The following is an 18,488-nucleotide window of genomic DNA, read 5'->3' on the forward strand; positions in this document are numbered from 1 at the left end:
AGATGGATACAGAGCTGCAAATTGCTCACACTGAATCATAAACCAGGACTTGTTTCAGGAGCCCGTTAAGCACATGCCCGTAATGTTAAACATATGCTGTGCTCTGCTCAGTAGGAACAGAGTTAGCACTGGCTTGATGTCATGTGTGTGTTTTTAAGTCCTGCACTGGTTTGAAGGTCTTAAGAGTTGTGAACCTCACTGGGACAATGAATTAAATACGTTGATTATATTTGTAAAAGTGTTAGCTATCTTCATATTCAGTAATAACATCTTTAATATTACATGCCACATTAGTTGTAACCAGCTGTCATGCAGCAGGATTTAAAATTATTTTAACGGGAGTCGAAGAAAGGCATTTTGTGTTCCCCAAAGACAACAGTACACAGTCGGTTTAGAGTTTGCGTCCCTCTGAAGGTGAGCAGTACTCCTCAGGATAAACTCCAAAATCACATCTGTTCGAGAACGGTGTATTACAACCTTATGTTACTAAAATCAGAAGAAACATATGTACTAGGAAAAGCCTAGCTTAGGAAAAAATCTCATGTATTCTAAAGGGATAAAAATATTAACTCAAACCAGATGCATAAAAGCTAGGGCTGTCTTTTTTCACTACAGCAGATCTTTCAAAATCTGTTTCGTATCGGGGCTGTCTGCCACATAGTATCTCTGTGCGTGCCCATAGAGGAACCTGTGAGTAGGAGGAATTCATGAAAAACTCAATGTGTCCATGCTGCCAAGCAAAGAAGAAATACATGCAGTCCGAAAGGGAACGTTAATTCATTTTGAGATCCAAAACTGTTTTTAAATTAGCTGTTTGTATGTTAACTTCCTCAAATCAGAAGCTTAGCCATCTGTTTCAGTTAATTATTTAGCCTTTGGCTGCAGTTTAATCATTGTAGGAACAAGAGGCAGGGGACTCAGCAGCCCTAGAGGGTTCATGGGGACCATGCCCATGAGACTGAATTTAGCACCAGGCCCCAGTGCTTAGATAAAGGGTGAATTTGCGTTGCTGCGCAGGGTAAAAGCCCTGCCGCGGCCGGTGTGGCAGTGAGGCTGGTGGGGATGCACAGGTGTGGTGAGACTCATTTCATTGCTCCTTGAAGATTCTTGGGTTTGGTTCCCTTATCCAGGATGTGATCCTCTTTGAGGACAGCTGCATTCTCCCTTGACGCAGTGAGAATAGCAATGATAATAATAAATAAATTCGGCCCTGCGAATTTGCTAACCTGGTGTTCGTGGCTGAACTAGCCTGGTCTTGTCCTGCTTGTGGTGAGCTGTAGGCCTGGGGAAAACTGCAGCAAAAACCTAAGAAGCGTTCAGGCAGCTGGGCCAGCCTTTTCCATTGGGGTTATTTCATGTCAATTGCTGCAAATTAGACACACATAAAATTTATAATGTGTGGGTGCCTGTGCACAGAAATTTAACTTCCTCAGTATTTACAGAATATAAAACAGTCCTCCTTGTTTAAGGCTAGGATGAACGTTTCTGTCACATTAGGAAGGAAACCTTATTTCATTCTGCAGCTGCTATTTAAACACTACGAGATCTCTTTTTAATCCTAGGCAAAGTTCAAAACAAGATGTTTCAAACATCTGCTAACTATTATGGGCCATGCCTGCTTAGTAGAGGTAATAAATCATAGCCAAGAAGAGAATCAAATGTCTTAATAGTGTTTTTGTTCGTTGCTTCAAAGTTTGTCCTCTTTCAGTTGTTCTCTTCTCTTTTTCAGCGCGGTAGTCAACATGCCTGCAAAGAACGTTGTGCTGTGGGTGAGGTGGGCGGGATCGCAGTGGGATGAGGGTGACACCCTCTATTTTAAGTTAGGGGAAAAACAACAAACAACTTGGCTTCTTTTTTCCAGAGCAGGGAGAAATCGAAATCAATCACAAAAACGCACCCTCTGTGCTACGTGCCAAAAACAAGATGGGTGGTTCTAGCAGAGTATGGGCGAGAGGGCATTTCAGTTTCCTCTGAAATGGGAGATAAGAGATCAGCTTTCTCATTTGTCATGGAAACCTTTTGTCAACCCAGTAACAATGACGTCAGGGTGGCAGTGGCACGGAGACAGGGTTGGTTAATATAGCACACACCTGTTGCACTGCCAGAGGGGAAGGTATGTCGGCTTTTACATTTTCCATCCCTGATTCTAAAGAACTTTGGTGAAGGTTTAGAAAGTGTTATTCAAGTCCCAGGGCAGTTTTTCTGAGCTGTAGCAGATTCATACTGTGAGCAGGTGGTGCTGGAGCTTTTGCTCATGAAGAAATCCAGCTAGGAAGCATTTGCTCAAGCAATGCCATTCTACAAACCCTCCTATTTGGGGTATCCTTTGGGAGGGTGGTGGGAGCAGACTTGTACCTCAAAAGAAGAGCACCAAATTCCTTCAGTGTGTTTGCTTTGCTTGAGAGTAAAGGTTTTGCTAGTGTTACCAAAAGAGCTTCTTAGAAACACTTCTATAAAACGGGAAAACGGAACGTGTGTTTGTTACGCCACCTCTGTAGCTGTAGATGTATAGCAATAAGCTGTAGCCCATTTTTGGAATGACTGTTGACCTGTCAATTTTTTACTGTAATGCTTTCATGTTTAGGGTTGTTGACTGGCTACGTTTTCTTTTTTAAAGTGATAGTAGATCACTTTCTCACTTCATTCAGTGTTGCTTTTGTGACTGCATTCCCATATTTAGTAATTAAAAAATGCTTTAACAATTCCTTTAAAAATAAGCTTACTTTTTTTGATGAGAAAACTGTTTTAGCAGGGAAAGAATTCCCTTTTTGCTGGACTGTTCATATTTACCAGCAAAATCAGAGATTATGTGTTTGCAGAAGACTTTGAATCAGTTAAAGAATTGCACTGTGTCAGTAGTTGATGCAGTTTATGTTAACATGGCTAAAACATGAATTTACATTAGTTGCATTTCTTGTCTATGGTACCACATGATAATTCTAATAAATTAACGTGTACCCTTGTTATTGCTAAACATATAATATGCATGAAATTGAATGTTTCCTATCGTATAGTTTGTAAGAGGAGAAGAAAAGCCTATGATATGGATGATGATTCAAATTAGACTGGGTTGCAAAGTGGAATTAAGGCTGAGAAAAACAATGGCATAAACTGACATACAGTGATCAGAGAAGGAAAATGGAGTCAGCCAATGTAAATGACATTTACTATACAAATAGAAACCAAATGTATGTAGTGGAGCCAGCGAGTTGCAGAAATCTTTGCAAGAGAGAACCATCTGGGATTGTAATTTTCCAAATAGCCAATGAATTAAGTGCTCAATTGATAACCCATGTCATCCTAATAGAGACGGATGATGTCAAATGGCTGCCAAGTTTCAAGGAGGTAAAAAAAAACCCCAAAAACTGAGTGATAAACATTTTGTTTTCTATGGAAGATTAAATTGTCCTTCATATGAAAGAAATAAGGTTTAGCTACATTAGTACTGCCATTGTAGGGAGTATGCATAAAAACTGTGGAAATATCTATTAAGAACTGTAATTCCCTTTGGCTTCAGTTTGAAAAACATTGTACACTCATCTACATTTTCCTTTTTCTCCTTACTGGTAATTTCAGCCTGGCAGAAGGATACTTTGTGTTACCTAAAGTCTCTGTAGTATCATTTACTTTTATTTGGGGACTTTGTGGCTGGAAGACAAGAAAAAGACTTTATTCTTGAAACAACTTGGGAGTTCTTGCTGCCACTGATAGGGAAACTGATGTGGCAAAATGTATGGTCTAGTTTTGAAGGTGCTCCTTTTGTCTTCACCGTTGATATCTCAGAGACGTGATTGTGGTCTCTACAATGAAGTTCCCGTGTGCTCAGTGTAACACAGAGAGAATAAATAGAGACTGGGGAATGGGACCAAGTCTTTCATTTCTCAGTGACCCACATCCCTCTCTCCAGAAATAAAATAACTTCCCACCCCGTGCAGATACTGCAGAATTATGCGATCAAATGGTCTCACCACCTACTTTAATGCTTCTCCATTTTTACAGACTGCTTCTTAGTTTGTCCTGATTGCAAGTACTCACATCACTCCTGACTCACAAAAGAACACAATTTACAATTTAAGCCCTATTGGTTTTTACTGAGCTTGTGCATACGTGTGGGTGCTCTCCTGAATTAGACCTACAGTGGGTGCCTCTTGCATCAAATTCTGTAAATTCAGGATGGGATGTGAGAGAGACATGTGTTAGGGTGCTGAAATGTCCATTTGCCTCTCTTCTTTTAAGCTTTCTGTGCCAAACTGTCTCTTCAAATCCTGCAATTTCGGGATTTTTTTTAAAAAGGAGAACAATTTTGGCAAAAAAAACCCCATTATCCTGTTGGTTTTTTTTCTCATTCATCTTTTCTTTAAAGCCTATCTAGCTGGAAAGTGGATGGAAAGGCTGTACAGTTCCAGCTGACAGAGCACTCTTCACTTTTTGAGACCAGCAAACTCCAGGAGTTTTATAAAACTTCCATGATGTTGCCATTTGATTGATATTTACCCAATCCAACATTAGGCATCGAAAGCAGGTTACCTGCAATGCCAGGACCGCCGCGTCTCCTGCTCCCCATCCCCAACGGCCGTGTCCCAGCTCTCGGGGCCGGGGAACCGCAGCTGTCCCCTGCTGCCACCACCCTCCCTGGGGAGCAGCCCGGCTTCCCCAGCAGGAGCAGGGCAGTGGGGCAGGCTGTCCCTGGGGAGCCCAGGAGCTTCTCGGCACAGGAGGAGAGGAGATGGCTTGCTGCTGCAGCTGGGCAGTGGTATGGCGGTGGCCAAAAACCTCTGCCAAGAACGGGCCTGCCTCTGAATGCTGTTTCCTCTGAGTTCCTCTGTTCTCAGCTGGGACTTTTCAGACTCTTTTTGCATTTTTCCCATGCCTCAATGGTTCATACTACTGACAGAAATACCTTTGATATAGGAGAGAGGTGAATTCATTCATCTGCACCTTGGATCAATCCAGACATTAGTTATGGTGCAATACGGAGCAGTGTGATAGAGTCCCTTTTTTTGCTGGAGGGACAGAAAGGGGAATCGGAAAGAGAAGGAAACTGCAGGCTGTGATTAAGTTATGTACGTGCTCTTAATAGAGTCGCTACTTGCTTAGGCCTTGCGTGCGAACCCTGAGAAGGAAAGAAAGATGTTTTACATTGTGTTTTCATTGTTTACTTGCAGGAATTTATCACTGAAAGAGCCACCAGCTCTTAATTATAATGTAATGTGTGGTGATGCAACAGTAAAATCCCTTTTCATGCAGTAAAGGCTGAGTTCATTCTCTTTTAGTTCAAGCGAGTTTTCCCTCCACTTAGGACACATTCAGGCAACTGGAGCATTTCAGCAGTTTTTTCTTTAGGTTGGATAGGGGTTAGTGAGATTTGGACAGACAGCTCTGCTACTGTATTGCCTGGGAATTGCTTACTTTTTATCATTATCATTCTTGTCCAAAATATGCTCACATTTTATGAGAGGGAACATCCTTATGCCAAAAATCTTATAGCATAGATGAAGAAATAATGAATTAGTGAAATGGAATTTATTAAGGGAACACAATTCTGCGACTGGAAAAGGAGATATTCAGCCAAGAAAGTGTCTTGTTGGCTATTCAGGTTAGGTAGGTGCAATTAATGTAATGTTAATACTGTACAACCACGTGTATGGAGGATAGGCTGTGGATGTTAAGAGTAATAGTAAGTGGAGTTCAAGAAAGGTGCAACAAAGGTTAATAATTTCTTTCTTCGTTCTACGGCTCTTCAATATGCAGTTTGGGAAACTCATCTCAAAGTGAATCAAGGTTTTGTATGTGAATTGCTTGGTTTCATTACAAGTGCTGATCAGCACTGAGGGCTGATTATCAACCTGCTTAGTTACCACTGCTGGTATTCACCATCTTCCTTTGTCCACCCCCAGGCCCTCGTTTTGTCATCTGCCTTCTGTCTCTGCAGTCCCAGTTCTGCCACAGCCCTGTGCTTTTCCCATGTCTCCACTCCTCTGTGCATGGGCTCCGCTTGTCCCTCTCGTCTGTAGCTAGGATCCCACGAAATCTTTTTCTATTCCAACTGAAACAAAGGTCAGATCCACTGTCAAACTCTATGGATTTGCTGTCTTTCTGCAATAGGGTTTCTTACACAGTTTCTTTCTTTCCCAGTTACTAGCAAAAACCCAAATGTAGTTCCCCTGAGCACATATCTTTATACTTGCCAATTAAGGATAAGATAGAGATTTAGTCTAGGGTTTTCAAAAGAAACCCTAAGAAAGTAAATGTTCAGTTCACACTGAACTTCACAGACTTCAGGCTCTGTCCCTTCTCTGTGCCTCTGAAACCCCCGCAGTAGCTCTCTAATTGAGCTGCCCTGAACATGTCCTCCACATGGCTTTAGAGACTCATTGAATATGGTAATGTCAAACTTGGATCTCATACTGAAAATTTTACACTCGGCTATCAAATTTTTTTGTTTATCCTGGATGCTGTTGCATTTCAGGTTGTCGAATACCCTGAGGATGTTTTAAGCTGAGTTCATATCACCTTCCTCAACATGTGTTGTGTATAAAAGGGAACTGTGGTTTGGGGGAACAAAAGGAACACATGCATGAGTGTTGTGGGTAAACATAGACATCCGTCTTTGAAAATTGAGGCCTTTATTGGTGGAACAGAATCTAGCAAGAACAGAAATGAACATATTCATCCAGGAACCATTTACATGTAACAGCGATTGCACAGGGCAGAGTATTTTATCTGAAGTGTCTTCAGTGAAAGAAATGAAGCAGGAGCTGGGAACGTGCTTATCAATAGACCTTATTATTCTGCTCATCCTTTGATAAATGAACATAGCAAGTTCTTTCAGGGTCCCCTCAATCTTCTACTTGTTTGTGCTGGACTTCATTGATCCACATTTAGCCCTCTGTGATAATGTGACATGACAGCAAATGTAAATGGCAAAGTCAATGAGCATTTCCTTTCAGTTGAAATAAAGCAAGTCAGATTGACTATCAAACTCTTTGAATTTATATTCTTGTTTGAAATAGAATTTATTACCTTGTTAGACACTAAAACAAAACACACAAAAAAAGTGTGCAACCATTTTTTGTTATTGTAGTTAAAGGAGAACAGTTTTATGGGAGGAGTGTCCTCTGGGCATGCTCCAGTCAACTCTATCAAACAGAGAGGCCAAGAATGATAAAATTCAAAACCTGCAGCTTGTGGTTCCTTTGGGAGTTGCATTACAGTAGTGCTAGCAACGGTCTTTCGTTTTAAAGAGGGAAGCATACGACTGCAGCCAAAGGCCTTTCAACGCTATTTTAGGTAAGCTGATCTGCATAAAGTCCATTGTAATCTCTTGTGCTGCTCAGGTTTTAGGCGCTTTTTTTGGTTCATAATGCTGTTTCTGTGTCCACTGAAAACATCTGCTTAGACGTGCCAGGCTCGATCATGTACCCTGTTACATCACTTGGCAAATGAGGTCACCTCAAGTAAATAGCAGTATTATGGAAAGGAGAATGAAGGCCCCAGGATTTAACTGTTAGGACTCAAGCTGCAACCCATCCTGATGGCTGAAAATGATGCAGCAATGCTGAAAAGGCTCTGTGGGTGCAGTGGAGAAGGCAAGCAATAGGGAGGACTCAAACACAAGTTATCATCTCCCTCAAGATCCTTCTCCCACAGCATGAAGCACTGACTGAGGGTATGGGCATGCAACAGTTTTGCAGGCTCTCCTGCTCTGAATGGGCACTGCTTCACGTGGAGTTCATCCATGCAACCTGTTTGCAGCAGCAGCGGTGTGTTTTTACATGGTGATTAATGGGCCCCCTGAGCTGGATGGAACATACTGTTAGGATGAGACTTTAACAACCAGTACGCTACAGGCGTTAGAGGAAACAGTTAGGTAGAGAGGGAGAGGGATCTGTCCTCGGCCATTGCAGGTTCTTTCAGCCTGAAGCCTGCCTGGCACCCAGCGTCGTCTAACAGCCATGTTGGTGACATGCCCTGGTTTTTCTAGTATGTACTAAATCCCTCTGAAAATTCCAGCTCTGCAGTGTGACACCTGCAAGGGGAAAAGGGGCAGGAAAACGTGCCAGCAGGACCACGTCTTCCTGCGGCAGCTTCAAGATGAACACCACTCACTATCGTCATTCCTCCCCATGCTTTCTCTGTCATCTCAAATCTGCATTTGCCTTTATGTTCTATTAGACCAACCTACTACTGAAAATCATTAAAAGCAATTTATCCAAACCCACCTTTGAGTTAATTTTGGGCCTAAGGCCCTGATTTATAGTAGTGGGACCTAGGGACCAACAATAAAAAAGAAAAATAGCATCTATTAAATCTGTAAAAAGGAAAGGACTTGGAAAAGGAGAGGGGTGCCAAGCAAGCCTCTCCAGCAGTGGCAGAGGGGAGTCAGACTAACAGGACCATATGGCTTAAACATAGTTTGAATAATCTCTTCCAATTAAAAATAAAGCCAGTTTTATATAAAACATCTGTTCTGTGAATTCAACAATTTGGGGAAAAAAAACCATCAGGGGATACTTTAAATCCTTCATCATGTTTTCGGTTTCTCTGTTCATCCTTACCCAGCTAATATCCCTGAAGCAGGAGCGTTGTGGTTTCCTACGATGCTACCAAGCGTCAGTGCAGGCTTTTGCATTTTGGCATGCTGGGCTCCCCACCCATGCTGCCTTCAGCTCTCCAGCCTTTATTGCACGTGGCGGGGGGTGTTTTAGGAGAGCCCAGAGCACCTGAGGCAGCTCAGTGAAGATCGGCAGAGGGTCTGCGATGAAGGGGCAGCGCTGGAGCCAGGCTGGGCTGACACGGGAAGGGAGATCCTCCCGTCAGCCCTGCGTGTTGCTCTCCTAACAGCTGGAGACAGCTGGGCATGGCTGTCCATGCAGATACCCGCTGGGGAGGGTATCTAATGTCATCAGGTTTAAACGTCTCTAAACCACAGTGGTACTTTGCCACTAAATCCTGATCTCTGCATGCTCGTAGAGGTAAAGAAGAGAGTTCAAGATTATCCCTTTTCCACCTTCACGCATGCACTTCTTGCAGCAGGACCATAGCAGGAAACCAGCTTTGAAGCAATCTACAAGCTCTTGTCTTGAAAATGTCTGCTTTTTATTTGACAAGGTGGGGAGACCTGTTGCAGGTATTGTTTGAAATTACAACACTTTTCATAACTCCACTAAAAGTGTAACTGTGCAGACAGCAACATACTTGCCTAAAATAATTAGATTATAAAGGAAATATAATCTGGGGATATGTGTATTGAGCAAATTTAATCCAGTGCACAAACAGAGAATCTCTTTGTTCTAAAGCATTGCTAGGGTGATCTTATTGTCCTTTTCCTCTGAGTATCGTTTGCTTCCTTCTCAAGAGGACATCTGTCTAAGGTCTGTCCTCTGGTTGTTGTGAGCCTAGTTCTTCAGGCAACTATTTTTATTTCAGTGTAATTTAAAAGCAGAAGTGGCTAATCAGGGACTAGGTCCTAATTGTTCCCTGATATCATCATCAGGGAAGCCGTAGGTTCTCTGCTGACAAGCAAATAGTGGGGAACATACTCAGCTGGGAGCACAGTGTGGGGGGGGGAACAGGGTTGCTGGAAGATTATTTGATTCCTCCCTTCTCAAAACTCTGGCCAGGGCAGAACACCCTGGTTAGGTAAAGGCAGATGTTCATGGTACCCACCCTTTGCAAGGGCTCATGTGCTTGTCCCTTGTCTTACTAAAGCTTCTGTTGAATTCTCCTTCTCCACTGGTAGCAGGTATGTGATGCCAACAACTGGGTTTCTGTTTTAAACTCATCAGCCATGTAGACTTTTTACTGTGCACGCTTCGCCTGTGCTGTTTGTACCTGGGGATGTTTCACAAAGTTCCTGGCCAGAATACATGATCAGATTTTGTGTACTTGCTGGCAGCACCTTGGGAGTTGCTGTCTGATGAATCATCTGTTGACTGAAACCCTTGACCTCCCAGGTCAAGATTGACTGCTTTGCTCAGACTGTGCTGGACATACAAAAGAAAGCAACTAGTCAGTAGTCCCTGATTTCAGTCTGTTCTTGTGCTTTTATTAACCCTGGGTGAGTTTAGAACATCTTGTGTCTGTGAAAGATGGCAGGTGGGAGTTTACCTTGGAGGGTTTCAGTTATCTGGCTTTCTCACCCTCTGCAAAACCAGTAGCAAAGGGTATTGGAGCCAGGTGCACTGGCTCTGTGTCACTGAGGAAACACAGATGATAGCTGCTCCATTTTGTGCTTCTCCAGGGAAAGGAATGGAATTTGTGTACCAGCTCTCTGAGCCAAATGCCATGAGAAAACCTTCAGTCTTATAGGATCAAACACAGACTGACGCTCTGGTTCAATTTGTTGCGTGAAACAAAGTGAGTCTGGTCGTCTTTATCTTCAAAAGCATTTTTAATAGTTGGATGTGATATTTAATTTGGGTCAACTTTAGTCTTACTTTCTGGAATAAAGGCTCCAGAAATAATGCAGACAGCTCCATTCAAGCTGTTCTGCAGATGTCAGCACATGCTGGAGTCCAACATCCAGCACAGCCAGGATATGGTCGTCTAGTAGGGACTCCAGCAAGAGATGCTGGACAGGAAAGGTATGTGCTATTTGAGACCATAACACCAGATTTCCTTGCCATTAGCATATTTATATATCCCATGTGCCATCTCTGTTGCTTCTTCCTGCTGTGGAATAACATAGTGCATCTTGGTTTATAGAACACTGCACATCCAGATGCCTCTTATCTCCTGGCTAAGAAGAGCAAAGATGGTACATTTGGTCTACAGGATGTCACTATGATCCTAGCCATGTGTTTGACTAATTGCTTAAATATAAAGAGACCTTCCTGTGACGCTCAAGCAGTGATCTTCTTTGTTCGGTCAGACAGAACAGAAATGGTGGAAGCCCCAACTCCATCTTAATAGAAGATGGGTAGAGGGGCCTGAGGACTAAGGAAGACTCAGAGATGAGCCTGGTGTTCTGCACCAAATTTCTGATTCTGAATTCAGTCTGGAGCAATTCTGCTGCCCATAATAGGTTATCTCTAGTTCAGCTCATAGCTCCTGAAATACAGTCCGTCCCCATAGAAACACCTCTGTACCGATACATCGAAGCATTCACCAGAATTGCCAGAGCTCTCAGCTGAGAGCGCTGCAAAGGTTTTAGGGAGAGGAACATGGGTGACTCAGTGTACGCACTCCAAACAGAGCCTGTTACAAAGTAGTAAAACTAAAGCCATTCTCTAGTACTGAAATTCCTCAAAGGCTTCTTCTGAATTTGATCGCTCTCTATAACCTCACAGTAAAAAGAAAATATCTACAAAATTACAGAAATCTTCACAAAGAACCCCACAGGGAATAAGATTTCTCGTGCCTGTCCCCCCAGCTAGAGCGACAGCTCCTGGATCTATTTCAGGGCAGACAGAATCAACATCTAAGCAGTCTTACTCACTTTTTTTAATCTCTTGATAAGAATGCAAATGCCATTCTTGCTCCCACTGCCTCTCTCATCCTCTTGAAATAGGCTGTTTATGGTGACTACATGCTTCTATCCAAAACTGGCTGTCATCCAAAACCAGATGGGCAGAAAGCCTAAGAGCAACAGAAAACTAGCAATTTATATTAGGATACAGTGCCGCACCACACAGAATGCTTTGTTTGAACTAGCAGAGCTCTGTGTCCTATTGAATATATGTAAACCAGCTAGTATGGATTTCTACAATGGTGTCGGCATATTTCAAAATACTAAAATACACTGAGCAGCTCCTCTGACCCTGATAGATTCATTCTCCATTGCTGATTCTTTGAATGAAAATCAGATGTTGGCTTGAGATTTGTACTGCAGAGTAAACAACTTCTTACCTGCCTGAAATATATTGGGTTTTACCTACATCTGTAGATGCTGTGCACTGTTGTTTCTGCTTCTGAATGTGATTTTATGATTGAAAAATATACTGAAGGGGAAATTGAAGCATTTTAGGAACCGAAAAAGGAAAAGGAGTTAAATATGAACAAATGATACAGCAATTTTAATAACAGAGTACACTGGATAATTTAGTATAGTGAGTTGGGCTGGGCACGGTTCTTTATAATCTGTTTTTAAATGGCTTAATATTGCTTGAGAGGATACTCGTGTGTTAAATACTGACAGAGCGTCTTTGGCAGTCGCATAGCCCTTAGGCCAGACAAATGACAGCCTATAGGCTTTGGCAAAGGTATGGCAGCTTGAGCTTACTGTGTTTTCAGGCAGTGTGATACTCAGAAGGACTGGATACGTGACAGATAGGTGTAATGCACGGACATTTATTCTCCTGTTCTCTGTTACTACTCAGTTGTAAGAAGGGCGTGACCAAACTGTAGGTATATTTGGCTATGGGATACCCCCCAGGTATAACTGATCTGTGTACTTCACATGACAGTGAGTGGCAATGACTGGCAGCGAGACTGCCTGAGCTGCGTCATTCCTCAGCATCCAGCCCAGGGATTCAAATACAGCACTGAGCCAAGGGAACCGCTCAGGGACGTGCAGCATCTGCCCCAGGGCTGGCTGCGGGGAGGTGGCAGCATCAAATCCCTGGCTGTGGTCCTGCTCACAGGGACTCCCATGAGCATCAGTGTGATTCCCTGACAGAACATCTCTGATCAGGTCATCTCTGTTATGTGCCCTCACATGTCACAGACCACAAAGTGATTCACAAGCCTCTAACCAATTTAATACCTTAATTATGAAAGGACTGAAACATTAATTATGGCACTGTGCGACAGGAGGGAAGACCAAGCACACCAATATTTTGCACCCTTGTAGAAAGAGACAATTGAAATGCTGCTACATTTGCTGGAGCTGCTGGTATTTATTCACTTATGCTGATACAACCACCACAGTATCGCTATTACCAGTTCTCTGCCTCTCAGGGCTTGGGTTCATGTGTTAGAACCAGTGTGAGATCCATTGCGATTTGCAGGATGAACCATTTAGTTACCCGTTTAAGAAGTGCCCCAGGAATCCTCCTCCAGACACCCATCTCCCAAATTCCTGCCCATACTGTTAGAGAGTTATTCATTCCCACTTTCCTTTCAACCAGAGCAGATTTAGCAGTACTTAAGATCTGTTTTAGAGGGAAGGGAGGACAGCCTGTGACCTAGAATAGAATCATAAAATAGTTTTGGTTAGTAAAGACCTTTAAGATTATCAAGTCCCACGTTTAACCTAGTACTGCCAAGTCCAACCACTGAACCAGGTCCCGAAGTGCCACATCTACACGTCTTTTAAATACCTCCAGGGATGGTGACTCCACCACTTCCCTGGGCAGCCTGTTCCAGTGATTGACAACCCTTTTGGTTGCCAGAGGAAGCGAGGCTGAACACCAGAGGCATATTTATCATACTATCAGGTCTTTTCTATCTGCGGTATGATAAATATGCCTCTGGTGTTCAGCTTTGCTTCCTCTGGCTGCTGCTTTGTAGTTGAAAACTAAACAGATGCAGCAGTGGTCATGCACACACACTGTGACTCAGGAAAGACCATCTGATGGTAATCCTGCACTAGCTGGTACCTGCTGGTCCCTGGAGCTGAGCTTGCTCCTGCACTTGGAGCAAGTGAATGCCCCTGCAGCAGGATGTGACCGTGCCTGGGATCACTTTGGTGGCTTGCATTTCACCCTCCCATAGCTGACAGGCACTCGGGTGTTCCCAGAAGCATGTAAGTCATGACAAAACTCATTCACCAGAGTCAGCGTCTGACATAAACTGCTTGCATCGCTGCCCAGAGGTTAATAACGAGCAATGTCCTCTGGTAGAGAGGGGAGTTTTCAATGGCTGCATGGTTGAGTCCCCACCTGCACTGGTGACACAGGGCAGGGCTCTATTCTAGCTCAGATTTGATCTGCTTTAGAGCATCCTGATGAAAGCACACACTGACTGCACAGTGATGCTTTCTAACCCAGGAACAAGTGAACGCAGAGGATGGGAGATGGTTTGCTGGTGGCAGGCACCATGGAGACAGGCTGGGGCTCCTGCTAGCTTCTCTCAGGACATACAGCATGTTCACTCTGGACTGCTTGGGGCCCTCCTGCTTCCTCATTACATTTTGCTATTTGCTTCTACCATTTCCTTTTCTGCCTGATTTTAAAGTTATTGCTTGCTGTGTAATTCATTAGATTTGTCCCTGCATCAGATCTTTCAGTTATGCCTTGTGCTCTGCAAAGACATGTTGCATTGTTATTTTTATTTTAATGTCTCTCACCGATCTTGTTGTACCATACACAGATTAGACTGCTGTCTGGGTTTTAAATATATCCCATCAGTGGCTTTAACGGTGGTTTCTGTCACAGGAATAATAAAAGTGAATGTGTGTTGTTAAAATATGAAGCCATTTACCTGTGAAGTTCAACCTTAAGGGCGTTCTCTATTTTCTTTCTCTTTCCAAACCAAATGCAATATGTGTGAGAAACCAGCAGCCCATCTGTATTCCAATTTGCGTGCTCCAACATAGACAGAAGCGCGATGTACTTCTCTGAGATTGGAAAATTACTCTCTAAAAACAAATTAAGCAACTAATAGCTTGAGGGATCACTTCATAGGTGAAAGGATTTCTGTCATTGGGAATCAGATGTATTTGCATTATTCCTCAGTGGCTTACAAATTCTCTATGAATTAGTATAATATAAGGTTTCTAGAGAGATTACTTTGCTGTGGGTTAATTTGGTAAGTAAGTGTTCTTTGTGGTGTGGTGGTACGTAAGACACAGAACAGGCATGGTAAATACTTGGAAGTCCTTGGGCAAAAGGAAGGAGCTCCTTTTCTGTTCTTTGTGGCTAGCACCTAAAAGTGATCTGCAAGCTAAAAGGGAACCTGCTTAATTCCTCCTGCCAAAGAGGGGATCTTTCCCTGAAAATGTATTCTTTTAGCACCGGCTCCAACCGGTGAGCTGGTCCATGTTTCCATCCAGGGGATGTTGGAGGAGCAGGTAATGTAAATTCATACAGCTTCCAGGGAGCCAAGGGAGGTTAGTTCCCCCACTCACACATCAAAGGTAGGCTTCTAAAGTCAGGAGGGTGAATATCTCCCCTGCTGAGGAAGAGCTTGATCACACCAGGTGCTCAGCAGTTTCTAGAGGGGATGATTACTTCCAGTTCTCATTATATTAAATAGTTATTTTTAATGAATCAGAGAAAACAGGAGCTCGTGGCTAGATGGTGCCTAAGGGTCGTGGAGCACACCTGCCTTCTCTGGGATAATGTTTACAGGTGTTGCCCTACTTGAAGCATCTGTTTGTATCACAGCTGTTCAGTTATTTGAGAAGGGATTGGCAAAGGCCTGCGATAGAATGATTTTAGGTCAGCTGCCCCTCAGCTCGCAGTACGGAGGGCAGTGTCGCAGGTGGAGAGCTGCTTAGGGCAGCCCTTCCCAGGCTGATGTTCCCTAGGAAGTGCCTTGTTAGTCCCAAACTTTCGCAGTGCTGTCTTCACCAGGCCTTTTCCCCTGGAATATTGCAGGGCTGTTTCACTTTTCCTGCTTAAGCAATAGAAACGACTTAATTTTCAAAAATTAACCCAAACCATCTGAATATTTTTTTAAAATATTCTAGAACATCCTCTGCCCGTATTATTGGAAGTGATGGGTCTTGGGATCCTGTTTGAATCAGGTTCTTCATGCCCAGACACCGCACATCATACTTAGATAAGCAATTTGAAGACAAGCTAGAGTTAATTCTTTATAGCAAATTAGCTTGCTGTGTGATGGCAAACACGGACACCTAGTGGTACTCGAGTGCGGGGCATGTAGATGCTTTAAATTAATCTCTGGGAAAGAAGTATATACAGCAGAGTATTTGTTCACATTTTCCCCTAAAAGGAGGAGAGATTTGATTATCTTCAGAGAAAATATCACAGGTAGCATAATGGAGGGGGATAGAAAATTTATTTAGCAAGGAGTAGTGGAAAAATTAGGGGAAATTCATGCTATGTGGTAAGACTTGTTGGTGTATTTACCAAGAAGTAATCGGGCTTTTTCTTGTGTCTTAAATATCTCATACCATACCCGATCAGATACCGTTTTGGATCAGAAAGATTTTCTACTCCTCAAATTAGTCCATAGCAAAGAAACATCAGCAACTATTATAGCAATATCTTATTATTACCATGCCTGTGAATGTTTCTACTCCAGTTATGGGGAGATTATGTCAGCGTGATGAATGGTGGGTTTGCTGATAAGCTGCATAGCTAGGTGCTAAACTGATGTGTCGCGTGCTTTCACCAACCCACTGAGCTCTTTCTGCCAGGATTAACGCGAGCACTCTTTCTGAATGGCCTCGAACAGCTGCCATGGTTTGTTTTGTTTGTTTTTTCTATTTATTTACAAATAATCTTTCAGAGAAATATTTCCTTCTTCTTCCCCAAATCTAGCATTTCGTCTACGGCAGAGACACAGGACAGGTGAGAACCAGTCCTTGTCCACTGACCCCTTTCTGTAACTGTAAATATCACCCCTGTGAATGGGATTTCTTTCACATCTGCATTGGAATCTCATGTGAATGGGATTTCTTTCACATCTGCATTGGACGCACAAACCCCTACGCCACCGAGTGGGGAGACAGGCTGTTCCCATGGGAGTGTGCATTCAGGGCTGCTTGGGCTAAGATATGGGATTTTGAGATTGTACCAGCCAAAGAGCAGAGTCTGTAGACATGAGTGTGCTCTCCTCAAGGGTCCCCCCATTCAAGTTGATAAGCAGATCCCAGTTCTCATTGATTTCACAGAGCTACTCAGCATCTTACAAGATTTCTCCCAATTCAGTTGTGTTTACAAGTAGTTCCTTTTGAAAACATGTTATAATATGCTTCGGTTTAGCTGCATATGCTAAGAAAGTGAGGTTTATGGTATTACACTGTTTTGAATCAGCTTGTTTACTCTTCATATCTTAATAACTTTTTAATCAGTGGACTAATTTCAATCAAATTTGACACTGGAATAAAGGACCTCAAAGATCCCCGCATGTTCCAGGGATGCAGGCAGCACGTAGAGGAGAAAGACCCAAACGAGGGCCCCTAATGACAGGCAGCCAGCAAGAAATCCTCACTGCAGAGGAGCAGTGAGAAAGATTCCTCGCACCAGAAAAACAGATTTGTGCTCACACCTTTTTAGGCACTAGAGAATCCAACCCCAAGATCCAAATTTGTGCGGTCACTTCTTCTGTTTTGTTCTGCTGTATACACAAGAGCTTATATATCCAGTCTCTGGTTATATGGAGACTATGATTAAACAGAGAGCAGTATTGTTCATCGAGAGTCACAGGGTGTGAGGCTGAAAGAAAGCAGCAGGTTGCCAGCACTCAGTACGGAAGTTAGATGATACATTTATTCTTAGATACAGATCCTGGAAGTCAGCATATAATCAATCACTCTACGTTTATATATTTACACCTCTGTTTTCCATCAGAGAGTGTGGGAGGAGCTTTTCTGATCTGCCTGGTCAGGATTCCCTAGTCTCCCAAGAGGTCCCTAGAGTGAGTTTGGGAAGATGAAGGCATGTTTCTTGTCTTGCAAGAAACTTGTAGCTGTATCCTCACTGCACTGGTGGCATGAGGAATGTGTCTAGCTCATGCTGTAGAGGAGTGAGCTGGAATTCATCCTGCTGCAAGGCACAGCAGCGAGGCAGCCTGGGCTATTGCCAGTCTAGAAAGTCACCCCAGTAACTAAAGCAAGAAAAAAAGCAAGGTTTCTGATGGACACCCACAGCTAGAAAATTCACCCACAGCTAGCATTCAAAAGGTTACTGGGTGGGTAGCTTTGATTTCTCACTTTAACCCAGCAGAATCAGTAAGAAGTAAAGGAAACTAGGGCCACAACATGTTGAACTTTGACAAAAGAAATGATTAACTTGGCTTCTAAGGAATACAAATCCTATCTTTGCCAGTGTAAATATGAAGCAAAGATGATTGCCTTCATCCTACCCTCTCTAACTTCTATTCCTGTGTCTTTTTTTTTTTTTTTCCTGTTGAACCCGGGCAGTTGTCTGGAGGGTGTGAACTAACTGTGGTGCTCCAGGACTTCACAGCGGGCCACAGCAGCGAGCTGAGCATTCAGGTGGGGCAGACGGTGGAGCTGCTGGAGAGGCCAAGCGAAAGGCCAGGCTGGTGCTTGGTCCGGACCACAGAGCGGAGCCCACCTCAGGAGGGTCTGGTCCCCAGCAGCGCGCTCTGCATTTCCCATTCGCGCAGCAGCGTGGAGATGGATTGCTTCTTCCCTTCAGGAAAAGGTAGGCAACAGTCCGACAGGTTTAACACTGTTTCGGATTTCCCCTTTTGTATCATGTAAGTGCAAAGCTGCTTGGGCTGCTCTTGCAGTCGGCATGGGTCAAAGGCTGTCTACTCGTTAGTGAGTTTTGTTACCAGATCTCTGTGAATCGGCACAGCGCTAGCCTAACTCCATTTCCATGAATCAATGTGTGTACGTGTGCGTCTTTTGCTGTGTGGCAATCGTTATTGTCTTGAGACGCTGGATA

At 43.3% G+C, this 18,488-nt stretch overlaps 1 protein-coding gene across 7 annotated transcripts in view; it reads left to right on the forward strand.

Moving 5' to 3' along the window:
* Nucleotides 1-18,488, forward strand: part of KALRN (kalirin RhoGEF kinase) — a 515,104-nt gene that overhangs the window by 398,225 nt on the left and 98,391 nt on the right. For 6 of the 7 annotated variants that reach the window (XM_075757089.1, XM_075757095.1, XM_075757087.1 and 3 more), the window contains exons 34-35: nucleotides 16,392-16,421; nucleotides 17,996-18,242. In XM_075757089.1, coding sequence (XP_075613204.1) covers nucleotides 16,392-16,421; nucleotides 17,996-18,242 — 277 coding nt within the window. The remainder of the gene's footprint in view (nucleotides 1-16,391; nucleotides 16,422-17,995; nucleotides 18,243-18,488) is intronic. The other variant, XM_075757086.1, reaches the window with a different exon arrangement.

Source organism: Balearica regulorum, chromosome 6, assembly GCF_011004875.1.
Source record: "Balearica regulorum gibbericeps isolate bBalReg1 chromosome 6, bBalReg1.pri, whole genome shotgun sequence".
Classification (NCBI taxonomy): domain Eukaryota; kingdom Metazoa; phylum Chordata; class Aves; order Gruiformes; family Gruidae; genus Balearica; species Balearica regulorum.